The 16,813-nt window shown below is 46.6% G+C and overlaps 1 protein-coding gene across 2 annotated transcripts in view; it reads left to right on the forward strand.

Annotated features, from left to right (window-relative positions):
- The window catches only part of LOC135898765 (uncharacterized), a 138,011-nt gene that overhangs the window by 116,997 nt on the left and 4,201 nt on the right, over positions 1 to 16,813 (forward strand). For both annotated transcript variants that reach the window (XM_065427905.1, XM_065427906.1), the window contains exon 3: positions 16,533 to 16,658. In XM_065427905.1, coding sequence (XP_065283977.1) covers positions 16,533 to 16,658 — 126 coding nt within the window. The remainder of the gene's footprint in view (positions 1 to 16,532; positions 16,659 to 16,813) is intronic.

Raw genomic sequence — 16,813 nt, forward strand, 5'->3', positions numbered from 1 at the left:
GTGAAAGCTCTTTCACTGGCGCTATGTTTCAAAATTGTATGAAGGTGGGCAAAATATCGGGTTTCTTGATTACCCTGCCACCCACGAACAAAAAAGAAAGATAGTAATGACTGCAAAATTGAAATGATTGCTTCCGAAATTAAAATATTTTGAGGACTTTCAACATGCTGCGAACACACGGATGCTGCAAGATAAAAAAATGAAATAAATAATAACTATGCCTTACCTATAAACAAATTATGAGACGAAGACAGCATTTTCGATCAACGTCCTTCTAGCCTGTTTTCTTTCTTCAGCACTTTCTGGGAGTATACATGAGCCTACCTGAGAAGCGGACTTTTACTGTGTCCCCCCATACTAATTTTTCCTAAAACGCCTTTGAAGGATTCCTTCATTTTGATACGAGGTTATCAACTGGTAAAACTGATGAAAGCTCATGGACTTTCAACGCACCATAAAGTATCAGCTATTTTCACGGGCATCCTGACCAAGTAACTTTCAAAAAAGAGCTTAGGCATCAGTATTACGGATTTATATTAAGACGCGGTTCCCGTACCATCTCAACTGTACTTGCGATTCGCGAACGCCCGGTCAAAGCCCCGTCGGCATCACGGCCAACTGACGTGAGCCCATTTCTCACGCGGCGATAAGCCTCGACAGCCAGCTCAGGAATCACGCGTTACGCATTTGGATCATGGTGCTAGATAGCCACCTCACGCGCGAGAGCTTAGGAAGAAAATGCCGTTGCGAGGCGAGCCAAGCCGATCAGTGGCCCCTGCGTGCTCGGGGCATAAAGGGTGCGTATAATGCGCCAATTAAGAAGCAGCTTCACGGACGCCGTCCATCGCATACAGCCACACATAATCCGGTACATGTAAGCGGAGAAAGAACAAAAATATGCTTACATTCCTTTTTCCAGTCTCTTCAGTTACACAGCAGCTGCTTTATACGACTTGGCCATACATGCCTTATAAAGCTTTCGCAGTTTACGATTACTTGTATTCGTTTCCCTGCTCTTTATTTTTTCCCTGTCACAGTGTCATAACCGCTGGCAGCGGCTGGCGATGTTTCGTATGGTGATAAGATGGAGCAGGACCAAGGCAGCAAGTGTGCAACTGCTGCGGCTGAAATATATGTTTGCTGAACGCGAACTGGCAATTAAGTATGTCGCGACTAGATCTTTCTTTGCATAAATTCACGTGTTGCGACTGCTTGGTTGCAGTAGACAGCAAGCAAAATTCGTGAGACAATAACATAGGGATGCTGGTTTTACTCATGGCAAGCGCGGATGTCTTGTCAATATATATGGGGTTTTACGTGCCAAAACCACTTTCTGATTATGAGGCACGCCGTAGTGGGGGACTCCGGAAATTTTGACCACCTGGGGTTCTTTAACGTGCACCTAAATCTAAGTACACGGGTGTTTTCGCATTTCGCCCCCATCGAAATGCGGCCGCCGTGGCCGGGATTCGATCCCGCGACCTCGTGCTCAGCAGCCCAACACCATAGCCACTGAGCAACCACGGCGGGTGGATGTCTTGTCAAATGATATCGATAGAGCAATGTGAATAATATCGTGCGCAAACAGGCAGGAAAGGAAGAACAAACGCGGGCGCACACGCACGCAAACTCACTCACTCACTCACTCACTCACTCACTCACTCACTCACTCACTCACTCACTCACTCACTCACTCACTCACTCACTCACTCACTCACTCACTCACTCACTCACTCACTCACTCACTCACTCACTCACTCACTCACTCACTCACTCACTCACTCACTCACTCACTCACTCACTCACTCACTCACTCACTCACTCACTCACTCACTCACTCACTCACTCACTCACTCACTCACTCACTCACTCGCATGCACAAATCCACACACACAAAGGAAATGGAAGGAGACACACAGCCGTCTTTTGTTCTTAAAGATACACTTGAAAAGGCTCCAACACACGATAGAACATTAGGCGGCATTGCCTTAGGGTGTACCGAGGTGTGCACGTCGGGCCAGAGAAAAATGTGAGGAAAGAAACCACGAAAATGCTTAAACGCGCGGATTACGGTAAGAACGGCACACATACAACGTAACGGCGCCATGGCCAGGGCTCTGCGGCACTTCAGGGAGCGGTGATTAGAAAAAAATATTGCCTCGGCGCGTGGTCAGAATCGGGGAGCGGCGCCTATAGAAGGAAATGGCGGGATTTGCTCTCGCAGCCCGAGCACTTTCATCCCACTGCCTGGGTAGGCCAAGCCAGCAAAAATATAAATTGTATTTCAAAATACTAGAAAAGAATGTAGAGAAACAATGAAAAAGACTGCTTTTATAGCTATACTGCAACGAGGCACTTTGGGTGTCAGGCAACTTTCGCGTCATTCGTTACATAAACAGAGATGTCTCAGCTACAGTAAACTTTATTGGCTTAATGCCTGCGACTTTCAAGAATCTTAAAACATCGCGATAGTGTCTATACGCATCTTCATCATCTTAAAAAGAGCTGGCAACTGCAGGAATTCCCAACCAGCGAGATCTTCAAACTGCACACTCACTACGAAGGTTGCTGTAATCGAAGAGTCCTTGATATTACGCAAGCGTAGCATTTTTGCTCAGTCTCGCCCTACATTTGTCTTATATTCTATTTAACCTTCGCGCTCCTGCGCAGATGCAAGCTTCGGGTAAAATTCTCAGGCTCACAGATGCAAAAGACGCCGCAAATAGTACGATAAACAAGGATGAGATGAGACAAAAATGCCGCCTCTCAAAGACCCACAGAAGACCACTTGTTGTCTATTAATTGCGACAGTATAGCGTAGCTACCCAAAGTCACTGCACCTAAACAGAAAAATTAAACAACATAGCAATGTAGATATCAAAAATTGAAAAAGAAAAACAAACCTTTAGCAGTAACTGGGTATAAAAAAGAAGGAACCGCGCTATATGCCAATATCATTACATAGAGTTTCAAATGCGTACTTCATTGCCGTCTTATATTATGTAGTTATTTAACATTGCAATCCCGCGGAAACAATTTTCCTTGCGGTTGTCTTTCTTTACCTTTGAGTTCTTGTAAACGCGGCCGTTCAACAAAAAGCGCTGGAAAAGACCAGTTAGAAAGTGCATGAAAGGGTGAATGAACTAATCAATGAGCACTAATGTTCATTCCATCTTTCTCCTCATCTTCATTGCGTTTGGTTGTAGTACGAATGCATTAAACTATTCAGATGTTGATCATGTTTCACTAACGTGCTTTTATTTTTGTAACTATTTTATTTATTCAAGCTGACAGCGTGCAGCATACTTGGGAACACATTATTTTTCCTCCTGACTCTCTAAATCATGCAGCGCTAATAGCCACCAGGCAGATGAAGCCTAACTAAACTGTCATTTCCAAGACCTAATGCGTTTCTAGAGATTACATGTGTATTAAACGGGCTGACACAATTTCCGTGACAAAAGAGCACGTGCACTAACTTTTATCCGTGCTGGGAGAGATAATTCCGAGAAATGCAAAAGCACGGAAGGAGCAAATTTAAATTTGAAGCGTCACACTTGAGATGTCGATCTTGTTGCACGCTCACACAAAACTAGAAAAAAATGTTTTGAACGCCATGGAGGAAATAGATTACAAGAAATGACAGCATTATATATTCGATAGAAAATTCTCCTGCTAAAAGAAAAAAAGAAACAAAAGAGAAGAAATTCTACTTTTAAATTATTTAGCGTTTGGATGACAGCCGTTTTGTTTGAAGCATATGAAAATATTTATCAATATTTTCTCAAACGTTTCTTGGCTAGCACTTCCACAGCTGACTTGATCATTCATTCATTCATTCATTCATTCATTCATTCATTCATTCATTCATTCATTCATTCATTCATTCATTCATTCATTCATTCATTCATTCATCCATTTAATGTGACACGGGGTAACACAAACAAGAGCCCGCAAGCGACGCAGCATTAAGAGTCGAGTGCTCGGGAAGAGAGAAAGAGGAACGCGTGCACATACGCGCCACGCCATTCGAACCGCATCGGGGGAGAGGGGAAAGGAGGCAGCGATCGACTCGGCCGGCGATATCTTAATGAGGAGTGCTCAGCGAGCTCTTCAATGGCAGCGCTGGCACTGTGCTTCCCCTCCCGCTCCGCCATCGCTCTTTAGGCGGCCGTATCGCGGCTGTCGGTCCCGTGCTAGGTACAAGCCGGGGTGCCATATTCGCGCAGCAGCCCTTGAGGGATGAGTGCCTCCGGCAGCCACCGGAATCGGCTCAGCTCCGGCTATCGATCCTCGCTTATCGGAAAACCATTCTTTGCCTCCCCTTCTTCTCGTCCTCTGATCGTCGGTTTGCCACCGAAACCAGTTCTCGCGCGCCACCGAGCGAAGAGGAAAGGAGACGCGGAGAGATATGGGCAGGAGAATGCTGATCTTGTAGCGGGATTCCTTCTCGCTTTCTTATCCCTTTCTTTCTTATCCTTCCTCCAGGGTGTACGTAAGCAATGCTGATGAGACAAGCTACTGCGCCTGTTCTCGCTGCAGTTTCCTACATTTCTTTCGCCTCGGCCAACTCGAATTCGCCAGGATCATCGAGGGCCGCGTAGTGAAGTGTTGCGAACGTAGAGAACGAGAAACTAAGACTAAAGCATGCCGAGATGGTTGCTTCTTCGACAATGAACTCACAGGCCTCAGCTGACAAACGTAACGAGCAGGAGCCTCGCAATAGGTGGACATAAAAAAAAAGAAATGTACTCCGACCGTTAAAACAAGCAATGAAATGAAAGCGAAGTTTGAGAATCGTTGATGGTATACATAGAGAGGGCGTTTAGGCATGTCATGTCTGCAACGGGCATTATGCTAAGTTTGCAAATAAAGGGGTGTCGAGAAGAGACGTACCGATTGTGCCAAGGTTGATATCGGACATCTATCTACCCGGTATAAAAATGAGCTGTGCGCAGCTGGACAGGTTATATTGATCCGAATACAAACACCGGGCATTGCTGAGGGACTTCATTGCGTAAAATGTGCTCTCAGTCCATACTGTCATTTCCCACTAATATGAAGGTTTATGAATATCCCTAAAGATACAACTAGCGTTGATATTGATTAGTAATAAACTAAAAGTGAAGAAATACAGCAAGAAAAGGTGTTTCAATTTTTATCAGTTACGCAAGCTATACTTTCGCTGACCATAATGATCCCTTGCCTTAAGCCAATGCTACGTAGGCAATGCTACGCAATGCCTTAAGCCAATGCTACGTAGCTGGACAGAACTAAGGTAATGTTTGCCGGCACTTGGAGATATTCAGATTATCTTTTTTTTTCATTACGCCTAATTGGATAGTTATTCTTAATTATTATTCAACTTCTCAATTATTATAATAAGATGAGCAATATCAACGTGAAAATTGTAGAGCAACATGAAAAACTTCCGATACAGCTTTCTGTGGCTCAGTACGTGCTATATAAGTGTGTTTTTCCGAGCGTGAAAGAAACCCGCGAATACACGCAAAGTGCCTCGAGCGGCCAGTCGCACGGCAATTTTGCGCGTATTTCCGGCCTTCTTTCACGCTCGGAAAAACGTTTGTGGAGCATGTATTGCGGAACAGAAAGCTGTATCGGAAGTTTTTCATGTTGCTCTACAATTTTCTCGTTGACTCTTTTCACCTAAGTATAACAATCGTGAAACTGACTAATTAATAAGGACAACTTATCTAAGCTGGGTATTTCCAAACAGCAAACGTTACCTTGGTTCGGTCGAGCTGCATGGATTTCAAATATAATTAAAGTTTGGCCGAACTTAATATTACGTGCATCACCCTGTATAATTCTGGACTATAGGTTCCAGAAAAACGTCCCTGAAGTTGCATGGTGGTAAAAGCGCAACACACCATATTATTAGGCGACGTTTGATCTTTTATAAGGAACAAAGACAAAAAAGATAGCAGTGAAGAAATGGTTGCTTTTCTTTTTTCAAGCAGTCAGTATCGCTAGTATATAGATAACGATGGCAGGAAGTTTAGCAGCTCAGATAATTGATAGATCAATCTGCCCCTTAACTACATGCGAGATCTCATAATTGCAACCGCGGTGGCCCTGGCTGATTTCTTCATCTATCTTTCTCGGCTGAACTGCTCCCATGCCGACCCTAATGCCGAGACTCGTCACAGAATACTGCCAGCGCTCCCGTGGGAGTGATGAAGAGAGCTCTAATAACTGGCAGAATAGATTACACACGCCACACATATAAAAAAGATTCTGAAGGAAAAAGTAAACGACAACCAAGATCCTACGCCGGCACCTAGGAGCAGGCAACGGAGGAAAGACTCCAGTCACGCGAAGATAAAATGTCCCCTAGATGAACAAAAAGTTAACTCGCAATTCGTTTACACAGCAAAAGTACGTACCGTCACGGCGGCCGACGACAACGCAAGAGGCGGTGAAAACGAATAGAACGTAAAAGCGAAAGCAGTGGGGGCAGAGAAGGATGCTATACCGTTCAAGCGAACAGCCCTCAGTTAATAGCCGCGAGAGAGCGCGCGGGTGCCACCAAGCGTCGTCACACACAGCCCTGCCCGTCGCGTCGGGACACCGGGCAGACCAAACTGCCAGGCAAATTTCCCCTTCTTAACGACGCCTTATTATTTCGGACCACGTTCCAGAAATCTTTCTCTTTCTCCCCCGTGTACGGTCGCCACTCGCTGCCACTGCTCTTCCGAAGACAAGCGGAGAATGTCGCCCTTGGAGTCGATGAGGGGGCGGGTACGACGAGAAGATTAAAAAAAAAAAAACAGAAAGGGAAGAGAAAGAAAGATCGGAGAACGGGAAAATACTGGACAGGCGGACAGAAGAGTAATAATCGAGTTTTATTTTTCCTTTCTTTTTTTTCGTGCTATAAGACAAAATACGAGACCCGGGCGAAATGCGGAGGGTGAAGGTGAGAGCGCGGTTCGTATACGAAATACGTCATTTGTAATAATGTCTCGGTGCATGCCGTGGTATCTGAGTGGATTCGTTCGCCGCGGACGAGCGCTGTTCTGCACCCGCCGTTGCGACAACGGCCACTTCCGCTGCGTTTAAGTATGTATCGTCAAAGAGCGAGGAACGCGGATTAGCAATAAATATTACGAAAGCAAAAACGCAGATTAACAATGGTCGTCAGCGTCAGAGACCGATGCGTCAAGGACCACAGGGGGGACACCGGGGAGACTGGAAGCCGTGTGCACCGAAAATTGAAAAAAAAATTAAATAAAAGAAACGCAAATACATGGAGGACAATTCCGAGCGCGACATGAGCCTATGCAAAAAAGGAAAAAAAGAATAAAAAGAAAGAAAAAAAGAATAAAAAGAAAGAAAAAAAGATCCCGTGTCGCGCTTTCTTTCTGCGGCGCTGTTCTCTTGAAGTGCGTATGGGGATGCGGTATATATGCAAGCGACACACCGTACGCACCGCATCTTCATCCACCCTTTCACTTTCCTTATTTCTCTCTCTCGCTCCCCCTTAGACAAAGGATCGCCGCCTCCTCGTCCTAACGGCGGAGCGCTTAATGTCCTGTCCGTGCCCCGAGCAGCAAAAGTCGAGATAGGAATGAAGCGGTGGCAGCGGCGGCGGAAGTTTGGACACCGCCGTGCGCTCCGAGTTTTTTGTGCAGACCGAGACGGTAACGGTTCCGGGGTCGTCTCGCGCGCCATCGACGTGTGCGCCCGCGCGCGCGCGCGTTCTCCGCGGCCACGCACGTATAAGATCGAGCTCGTTTGCATAAAGTGCTCCAGGCACAGGCGGCGCGTAATTTAGAGCTTTATTAGCGTTCCGCGTGGGTGCTATGGCAGGGCCAGAATGCACCGAGAGCGGCCGGATGAGGTGGACCGTTGGGGGAGGGCGGGGATGTCTGAACGAGTCGTACAAGGAGCCAGAGATCGAATTCGGGTAATTTAAGAAACTGCTACGAGTCGCCGTGTTTTCCTATTATTCTTTCGTCTTTCTTTTCGTTATTGGCTGCTGGCTCCTCTCTGTATTTGACTGCGTCGCACAGTCGCGAGATGATCAGGGGGCAAATGTCAGTGCCTTACAATGGAACCTTCTTTAATGAAGGTGCTGCTGCTCATTTTCTGGCGGCCGAAGGTGGATGGGTACGGCGATTACGAAAGATGTCCGGAGAACGTTGCTGAATGCATGAGTTGTGGAAGTTCTGCTTAACATCTTGAAGGATGCGAGGCAGGGGAACCAATTACGTACATCTTTCATTCATGAACGTAGTAATATAAATCAGCCAGTCATAGCGTATGCGAGAAGGCATGACCATAAAACGCAAGTACACGCACGTAATGTTCGGTTCGTGCACGTTGAGTAAACTTAATGCGGAAGACTCATTTGTTTTAAATTCATAAACAGTTGGTGCTCATCTTGGCTCAATATTATCATGCGTGAAACGACGTTTATTAAACGTTAAAGACAGTGCCAGCTTTCATAATTACGAGGACGAGTATCTTCGTACACAGTCTTTGCGTGATACTCCAGTGATGTCGCATACTGACGCCCTAACTTGTGGCTCAATTTCATCTGTCGCGTAGGCACTGGGACACCAATTATCTTAAGGCTATGACAAAATGTATAAATTTCCATGCATTCAACTGAACAATTTTCGCATGCAGGTAACGGCAGCTATACAAGCAGTAATAATCATTCATACAGCAAGGAAGAACGATTCATAAGAGAACGTGCGATATAAAACGCCAAAATTGCCATACTTATTTCTAGACTCCCTCAAGAGCACTGTACCGTAGGTATTGTTAACTATACCAGCAACACACTTGCGTGTACTCGCCGCGATTGATATTAGGCACGTGCGCGCAAAATGTCACCATCAATGGATTTTAATCATAATCATAACAAGAATAATTTGATTGACATGTATCTCCTCTTCATGCCCCGTTCTATTTGCTAGGAATTAAGAAACCTGTCCACCAGGCCCACCTTCCGAAGTTGCTTAAGATGAAAGGTTGAGGAAGCAAAAAGGGGTTGAGGGTGTAGGGTGTGTAATCCATGCTCTTTTTTAGCATTTGGAATGATCAACACTGCGTACACTCTGGCCGCATAGTTCAATGGTTGGCAGATCAGCAACTGATCTTCCACCACCCCCTCGCGGGTACGAGCCATGTTTTGAGGCAACAACAACAGCCTTAATCTTTACCTGATCTTGATCAAGCGATGCCATCGCCCACGTACACAGTTTCTTCGTTTCACGCGTCTCTCGCACTTCCGACCCAGAATGATTCGGAAGTTGGCCTAGCTGCACCACTTCGAATAATGTTGGATCGTCTTTTTGTATTATTTTAGGACGCTTCGAAATGCTATATATGATGGTCTTAGTGCGCTTAAGTAATCTTGTTACGCGAGACTCAAACTTCCCCGTTCAAACCTGGACATACACTCTGAGATTGAGCAACAAGCTTTATAACTACACAGTGATATCGCAACGCTCAGTCTCGAAATTGTGGTTCAGGTGGTTCAGCAGTCGCGCGAGAACCTGACACTGTTTGTACACTTTCAAGGACGCGAGAAACGTTAGAAAACCCCTTCGCCGTTTCGAGGGAACAACACTTCGAATATTAAGCTGCTCCTTGGTGTATATGTACTCACGCTCCCAGGTAAAGTAGGGTGACACTGTTCGCTTACAAAAAGATTAGGTGCAATTAATAGCGAAAGTTAATGCACCTTGCTCTGAACGCTACTGCTCCGGGATATAGATAAGAATTTATTCCCGCAAGAGCCCTCCCTCTGGTCTTGAAGCACGAGAGAGAGAGAGAGAATAAACATTTTTATTAGGTAAATGCAGCTAGGGAGAGGCGTCCTCATTCCAGGATGCCTTGAGCTCGGGCCGCGTCCTGGGCCCTCGCAATCAGCCGTTGCTGATCCTCGAGGTCGGAGCTGGCCAAGGCTCTCTCCCAAAGCTCGTTAGTGGGGTAAGGGTTCGGTTGATTTAATGGTGCCGCTCTGCAACCCCCTACTATGTGCCTGAGGGACCCGGGCTCTGCGCAGAAGCGGCATTGCGGAGAGAATTTTGTAGGGTCTATGAGGTGATTTCTGGTTGGGTGGGGGAATGTATTGACCTGTAGAGCTCGGAGGAATCGCTCCTGCTCTCTAGGTAGTGACTTGTGTGGGGGTGCATATGTTCTGCGGGTTAGCTTGTAGTGTTGTGTGATGTCTTGGTAAGAGACTAGAGGGTGCATGCGCTCGGGTTCAGATTCCTCGGCGTCGGCTCGGTGGGTCAGATCTCGAGCCACGTGGTTGGCGACCTCGTTGCCAGGAATGCCTTGATGAGCTGGCGCCCAGATGATCATGACTGATCTCGTTGGCGGCTTTTGCTTGATGATCCGGAGTGTAGTGGCATGAATTCTGCCGCTAGCAAAGTTGCGGCACGCCTGTTGGGAGTCGGTCACTATGACTTCAACCTCTGTTTGGGAGAGAGCGAGGGCTATGGCCGCTTCCTCGGCTTGGAGGGGATTGTGTCGTGTGAGCGAAATGCTGCTCCGATGTTCTGTGTTGACGACTACGGTGGCTGTTGTGGCTGCGCGTCTGGAGTAAGAAGCCGCGTCAGTGTAGGCTGTAGAGGATAAAGTTCCGTATCGCTTGTGTATGGCCAGGGCGCGGGCCTCCCTTCGCTCTGCGTGGTGCACTGGGTGCATATTGCGAGGTAGAGGACGTACGGTGATGAACGGTACGGTGATGAACCGTACGTACGGTGAAGCACGATGAACGTTAGCCGAGGAACAGTTCACAGTTTGCGGGCGCTGACCTTAGGATTACTCCGGCCGCGTAGTTCGCTACTTCGGCAGATGAAACATAAGGGGGTTGAATGAATCAGAAGCAATCCTTTTAATTAGACTGGGAATACAATTTTGGAAATCCTTGGAACTGCTTAACGGTAGATAAATACCAGGTTCTATGTTGCTGCCATTAGCTTATTACACGCGACTGAGAAACGCTTCGCTTTTTCTTGCACGTAAAAACGTGCATCACTGTAGCTGAGCCAGATCATCATTTTGTTCCGTTCGTTCGGTTCTGAGTGTGAGGCGCTCGTCCGTACTCAGCGATTCCGTACACGTATTATTAAGTAACCACTCATGGCGCGTTAGGGATACCTATGGCGCATTCCTGCTTTGCCGCGTTCATTGGTCCGTACGACTGCACTTAGTTCGTATCTTGTAAATCTTACGCACTCACGCACAATCGCACGCACACGCGAACGCACACAAGCGCACACTTTTGGTTACGGGTATGTCTTTCATGTTTCAGTTTGTAGTCGCAGCTTTCACGCTCAAAAGTAGGACCTCACATGGCACAGGACGGTTGCTCCTGCGCTGTTTTCATAATTTCCTATTCTAGTCATCTAAGAATAAGCACCATCACCATTTACGTAGCTCCATTTCTCTATTCTCAATGAAAAAGCAATGAGCGTGAAAAAAAAAAGAAAGAAAACGACAGCGTAGATGTGAGCGAGCCATCTCGATAACAATGCTCGAAGCAGCCGCCTTTGTCAATATGAGCCAAGCCACTCTGGGTCGCCCTGCGAAAAAACAAAACACTAAAACGGACGAGAGTGAGAGAGAAAGGGGTCCAAATAAAACAACGGCGTTCGAAAACGGCCCCGTGGCCCGCGCACGCTTTATTCCCAGGCAAGATTTGTGGGCCACTCTTCTGTGCGCGCAGGCATGTACGGGAAAGGGTCCGCGTGGCCAAAGCTATACAGTTAGGGCTGGCTTTCTCCGTTTAGATATTTATACGGCATGGTGAAGGGAGCATTTGGTGCCGCCACCATTGTGCGGCCCCGAAACGTGACACCGGCCGCACACGCGCGAGCGCTGGCTGGCGACGGCGATTGGCTCCAGTCGATATCGGTCGCCGGCAATCTCCTCTCCTCGCTCGGGTCCCGGGATTTCCACAAATTAGGCTGTTAACGTAATGGAGTGCGGTGATCTGTTCCCTACGAGAAAAGGAGAAAGGCGCGGCCGAGTCCGAACCCCTCTCTCCAATCCTCTCACGACGAAAGCGGCCCGCGATAAAGGTCGGCTCAAATTGTGTGGCCCGCAGACACCGGGCGCTGGCGCGCGCGCGCCAGCGTTTCTCGGTGCCTTCGGTTAATTTCGCTAATCAAACCCCTGTTGCCTCAAGCTGCCTGCTGTGCTGCCGCTGCTTGTGCGGCGGTTCTAGGCGCTTTGTCCTGTTTTGCGGCCTCTTATAGTTTTGTTTGACAATACTGTTCGTTGCTCATTAGCGGCTCGGTACGAAGGGTGTCGTCCTTCGGCCGGCGTTCGCTGTGCACCTCTTGACTTACGCTGCGTAATTTCGCTGATGACGCCGCACAGCCGATGTGTTTGACGCGGGTCCGCATAGATGTTCAATATCATACAAACAAAGAGAGAAAAGATAACAAGGGCGCTGCGCCGAGAAATTAGCAGGATGTGGGAGCGTACAGAAAGACAATGCTCTCGGTAACAACGTAACAACTGGCGTATATAGAAAGCGTGAACATTATCGCTCTGCCACGCTTTTTGTGGTCCTTCCTCTATGTTTCGGACGCATTTCTGAGCGTGAATGTCCGTACATATACGATATTCCAACAGAGCTTTTCAGCGTTGACCATGATGAAGAGATGGGTTGGCTCCTTCAGATATCGCAGTATCGGATTCTTGTTCAATAGTGATTGAACTGCTACATTCCTTTGAACAGTACCAGTTGTAGAAGATTTGTTAAGGGGTTCGAAGGCGCTGTTGGTTAAGCTCGGGCAGGACACCTAATAATATAGCTAGAGTGGCAAAGTATCATCATTGAAATTTCAGTACACTCAACATCAAATATTTTAACGAATGGCCTCTCAAGCTCACTTATGATCACACGAGTCCATCGTAAAGGCAGCAGGCCTCGTTGTGCCGGCTGACCAGTCTTCGGGAGCGTTGAAGAACAATGCGCCGAAATGGAGGTGAGAGCAGTGTGCCTTCCTCTGCCATTTATTCCCAAACCAAGACAATGACAGCACGTACGGTGCGCTCTGATGAACAGTACTTCGATTTCTTTGCTCCTATTCCACAACGTGAATTCGTTTCTTCATTCTTGGTTACCTGTTTCTCATAGGCCTCGCTATTTAGGCCGTAATTCTCTGTAAGACTTTTGTCTAAGCGGTTGTGCCGATGCTGTATATTAATCTCAAGCTAGGTTTGAGACGCGTAAACCTATCTCGCTCCATACTTTCGCGGAAAAAGAAACTGACGACGATTTCGAAGGAAATTCAACCATGGAACGACACTGATTTTCGCTTAACAATTTACTCTTTAAGAGCAAAGAAATTTTGATTCCGTATTGCTCCATTCGTAGTAAACCCCTGCCAGAATGTACAATAGAGTTGATCTCTTATTCATCATAGGAAGTTGGTTGAAATTCTGCCCGTTGTTACCAACGCATTCAACACGGCGAAAAACAAAGCCACATTCGGCCACACTGCTGGAGGTAGCTTTGACGATTGTGAGGGCGTGCCGTAGGTGGAAGCCGTTGCATACAATATGTGCGAATGGAAGTAGTCGTCCTCAGGACCGTCCAGTGCGCAACCACTTCTCTGGCATCGGCACTGATTGTTAAGCTCTGGTCGCACCTCTCGCCGACGATTATCTTGTCGCAGTTGAAAAAACGGGGTAGGGGATGTTGGTCATTGACCCGCCGTTTGCCTCACAAAGTGGAGTCTATTGCACGGGTCCAGGCATCCCCCCACTGACCACCCATATAAACTGCCCCTTCAGCAGCCTCTAAATACTGCGAGTTCATGACAAACGTTCCTCGCACGTTACGAAGAGTCTGCTACTTCGGTTCGCTATGGAAGAAATCCACGCGCATAAGACGTTGTCTTGGGTATGTTTGCTCAACGACACAGGGCAGAGTAATATTTTACTCATAAAATCATTCTGATACATCATATAGGTAGCGTGAACTACTATCGTGCTACAAAAGCTAGCTAATCTTGAATAGATAATGCGTTCAGAAAACAAAGATGAATACCGCGTCTAAGAAGCAGCCCTTTTTTTTTTTGCCCTCTGGCTGATGTCAAACTTAAGAACGCTGTTGTGCACAGATTTTTTTTTTATTTAGTACAATTCCACATCGGCTTAGCCTTTCAATATGTTTGTTTGTGCTTCGCTGTCTGACAGTGCCGAAGTAGAATACCTTGGCCATAATTACGTCGCAATATTCATCTATCGTGCCGTGATGTCTGTCATATTATCAGTTGATATTAGCAATAAAAATAGGGATTACAATTTTTTACCTGCTTCTTTCTTTGTTAAGACATAATTAAACTAAGACGAAAATATGAAAACACAGCAAAGACATGTCATTGAAATATGAAGGGCCCAACAAATATAACTTCTATACTCGAAATGTTCTGATCCCCCTTCGATAAGAAAAACAAGAAATTTTCCCAGACCAAAATATGAGCGAAAGACATAAGGCGCTATGCGCACATTGGGGTTAGCAAAAAAGAAAAAGCAAATGAAAATTAAAATGAAAAAGAACAAGAAAAGAACCACCGGTACTTTAAAGGCGTTTCGCAACGCAAATCGCATTCATAAAAAGAAGCCGTCCAAAGTGCGCTCCCGAGATTGGAGATATTTGTTGCATGCAGCTTATGATAATTAAAGAGGTGCTGGAAAAAATTGATAGGAGCTACGGCGGTGAAAAAAAATAAACTGTAACTAATCAAAGTAAAATCAGCGAGCGCCGCGATTCCCCAGACGAGAAAGGAAGAGCCAGAGAGCGCGCGCGATATAAGGAGGCGTTTAGACAGAAATATACGCGGCCATTACATTTTTTACATCGGGACGCTCTCGAAACCGTTCCCGCAGATAATTTCACTTCTTTTCTTTCTTCTCAAATCAAACAAGTTTCTTGTTTGTTCGCCGCCTAATTATTAAATGTGGCGCGTGCGTTCATTTGCTTCTTGAGTGGCCCATCCTTACATGCTTCTCTTCTCACTTCTGTCGCAAAGTATTTTTCACGCTTAGTTTTCTTTTTCTTTCTTTTTTTATTCCCGTCAGCAACGAACGGGCGGCCCTACGCTGTGGCCGGGCTTGCATTAGCGAAACGATTTCGACTTATCGCGAAATCTAATTAAACAGGGCACTCATTTATTATTGCCGTTTTGCATACATGCTTGGAGCCTGTTTCGTGCCCGCGGCGCTGCGGTGAATCGCTCTGGCGTATTTCTTTTTTTTTATTTGCTTCGGGCAAAATATTGGGGACGAGGGGGAGAAGGGGGGGGGGGAGCATGGGTGTATGTAGGACTATCTCATTTTAGTCCCGGACCCGATCGTAGAAACCACAAGATAATTTGATTCTCATTATTGCCTGTTTGCCTCGGCCCATGTGGTGAGTTTCTTCCGTTAACACGTTTGATTTCATGCAAGTCCCTATGTGTGCCCGCTTCGTGCTCATTACTTCTCCGCTTTTTAACTACGTCGACCGGAGCGACCGCGTAATTATGAAACGGGCTATTTTACATTACGTCCATGAGCACGGATGCTTCAGATTGAACGGCTCGAAGAGTAATGCGCAAAGAATATGTGCAACTCGAGAGGCGCCGGAAAACTTTTTTTTCTTTCGTCCAAGAATGCCGTTACGGCCTCCTTGCCCTGATCGCTTATCGCAGTACAGAATGCCTTTCTGGCTTGCGGTCCACCCGTGTTCTGATCTTGCCGAACTACGTTATTGGACCGACTTATTTCTAAAAAGTTATAGCGTGGATATTCCTCACTTACGCTCACCGCAATATCCCATTGCTCATGCCACTCGTTGTTGAGAATACCGCGCATATTCCATTTTTAAGAATAGCTGGCCAAAATGAGCCAAGCGATTTTGTGAATAACTGTAGACTATTGGTGTCCTACGGACACGACGGTCTACTTGAACGTCGGGCTCAGGAACGTAAGAACATAAAATACTTACGGAGGGGCTATCAAAACAGACCCTCATTAACAGCGCTATATAGTCTCTGCTCGAATTTTGCAAAAGCTTGTTTTTGTTACTCATTGCTGTCTTGTCTCTATTATTGCCTTGTGTTTATGGTAACTTACGCGTAACTCAAAGCTTAGGCGTGTGCCATGTATGTGGCGTCACGTCTGTGTGCTTCTATCTTTTGGAGCTCGGCGCATTAAAATTGAGTCTGGGTGAGATCACAGCAAGAAGGGTCGATGTAGGTCTTATGTTGGGCCGCATTGATCACATACCGAACAACGTTGATTCGAAATATGTAGAGATCCGCTTACAGTGTTAATGTGTGCACCATAGTTACCGCTGTAGAATCATAAAATATATCATCGTCCCTACTTCATCGTGAATTTGCGAGTAAAACTGAGCAAACTTGGCATTTGCCCACTGTGTAGCACTTTGTAGCACTTTGTAGTGCTTTTGGTGTATTCCACGCTGTAAAGTGTTAATTGCCGGCGCCTGTACATCTGCCAATCACTAAACACCGAATCCGCTCTCGCAGGTTATTCGGCACCACTGGATTGTGCTCAGCGTGCAACAAGACCATCCCAGCCTTTGAGATGGTCATGAGAGCACGCGGCAACGTCTATCACCTGGAGTGCTTTGCCTGTCAGCAGTGCAATCACAGGTAAGCATGCCGCTCCGCACGAACGCGTTCCGACTCAAGATTTCCCAGTAAGCCTCTTCTGAATGGTACAATCGGCTTTTTACGCGAGTGCCTGCGCGCATGGCGTTTAGGCGCAAAACAATGCCACACGGATTATCTGGAACAGTACTGCACAA

The sequence above is a fragment of the Dermacentor albipictus genome, chromosome 3 (genome assembly GCF_038994185.2).
Source record: "Dermacentor albipictus isolate Rhodes 1998 colony chromosome 3, USDA_Dalb.pri_finalv2, whole genome shotgun sequence".
Taxonomy (NCBI): domain Eukaryota; kingdom Metazoa; phylum Arthropoda; class Arachnida; order Ixodida; family Ixodidae; genus Dermacentor; species Dermacentor albipictus.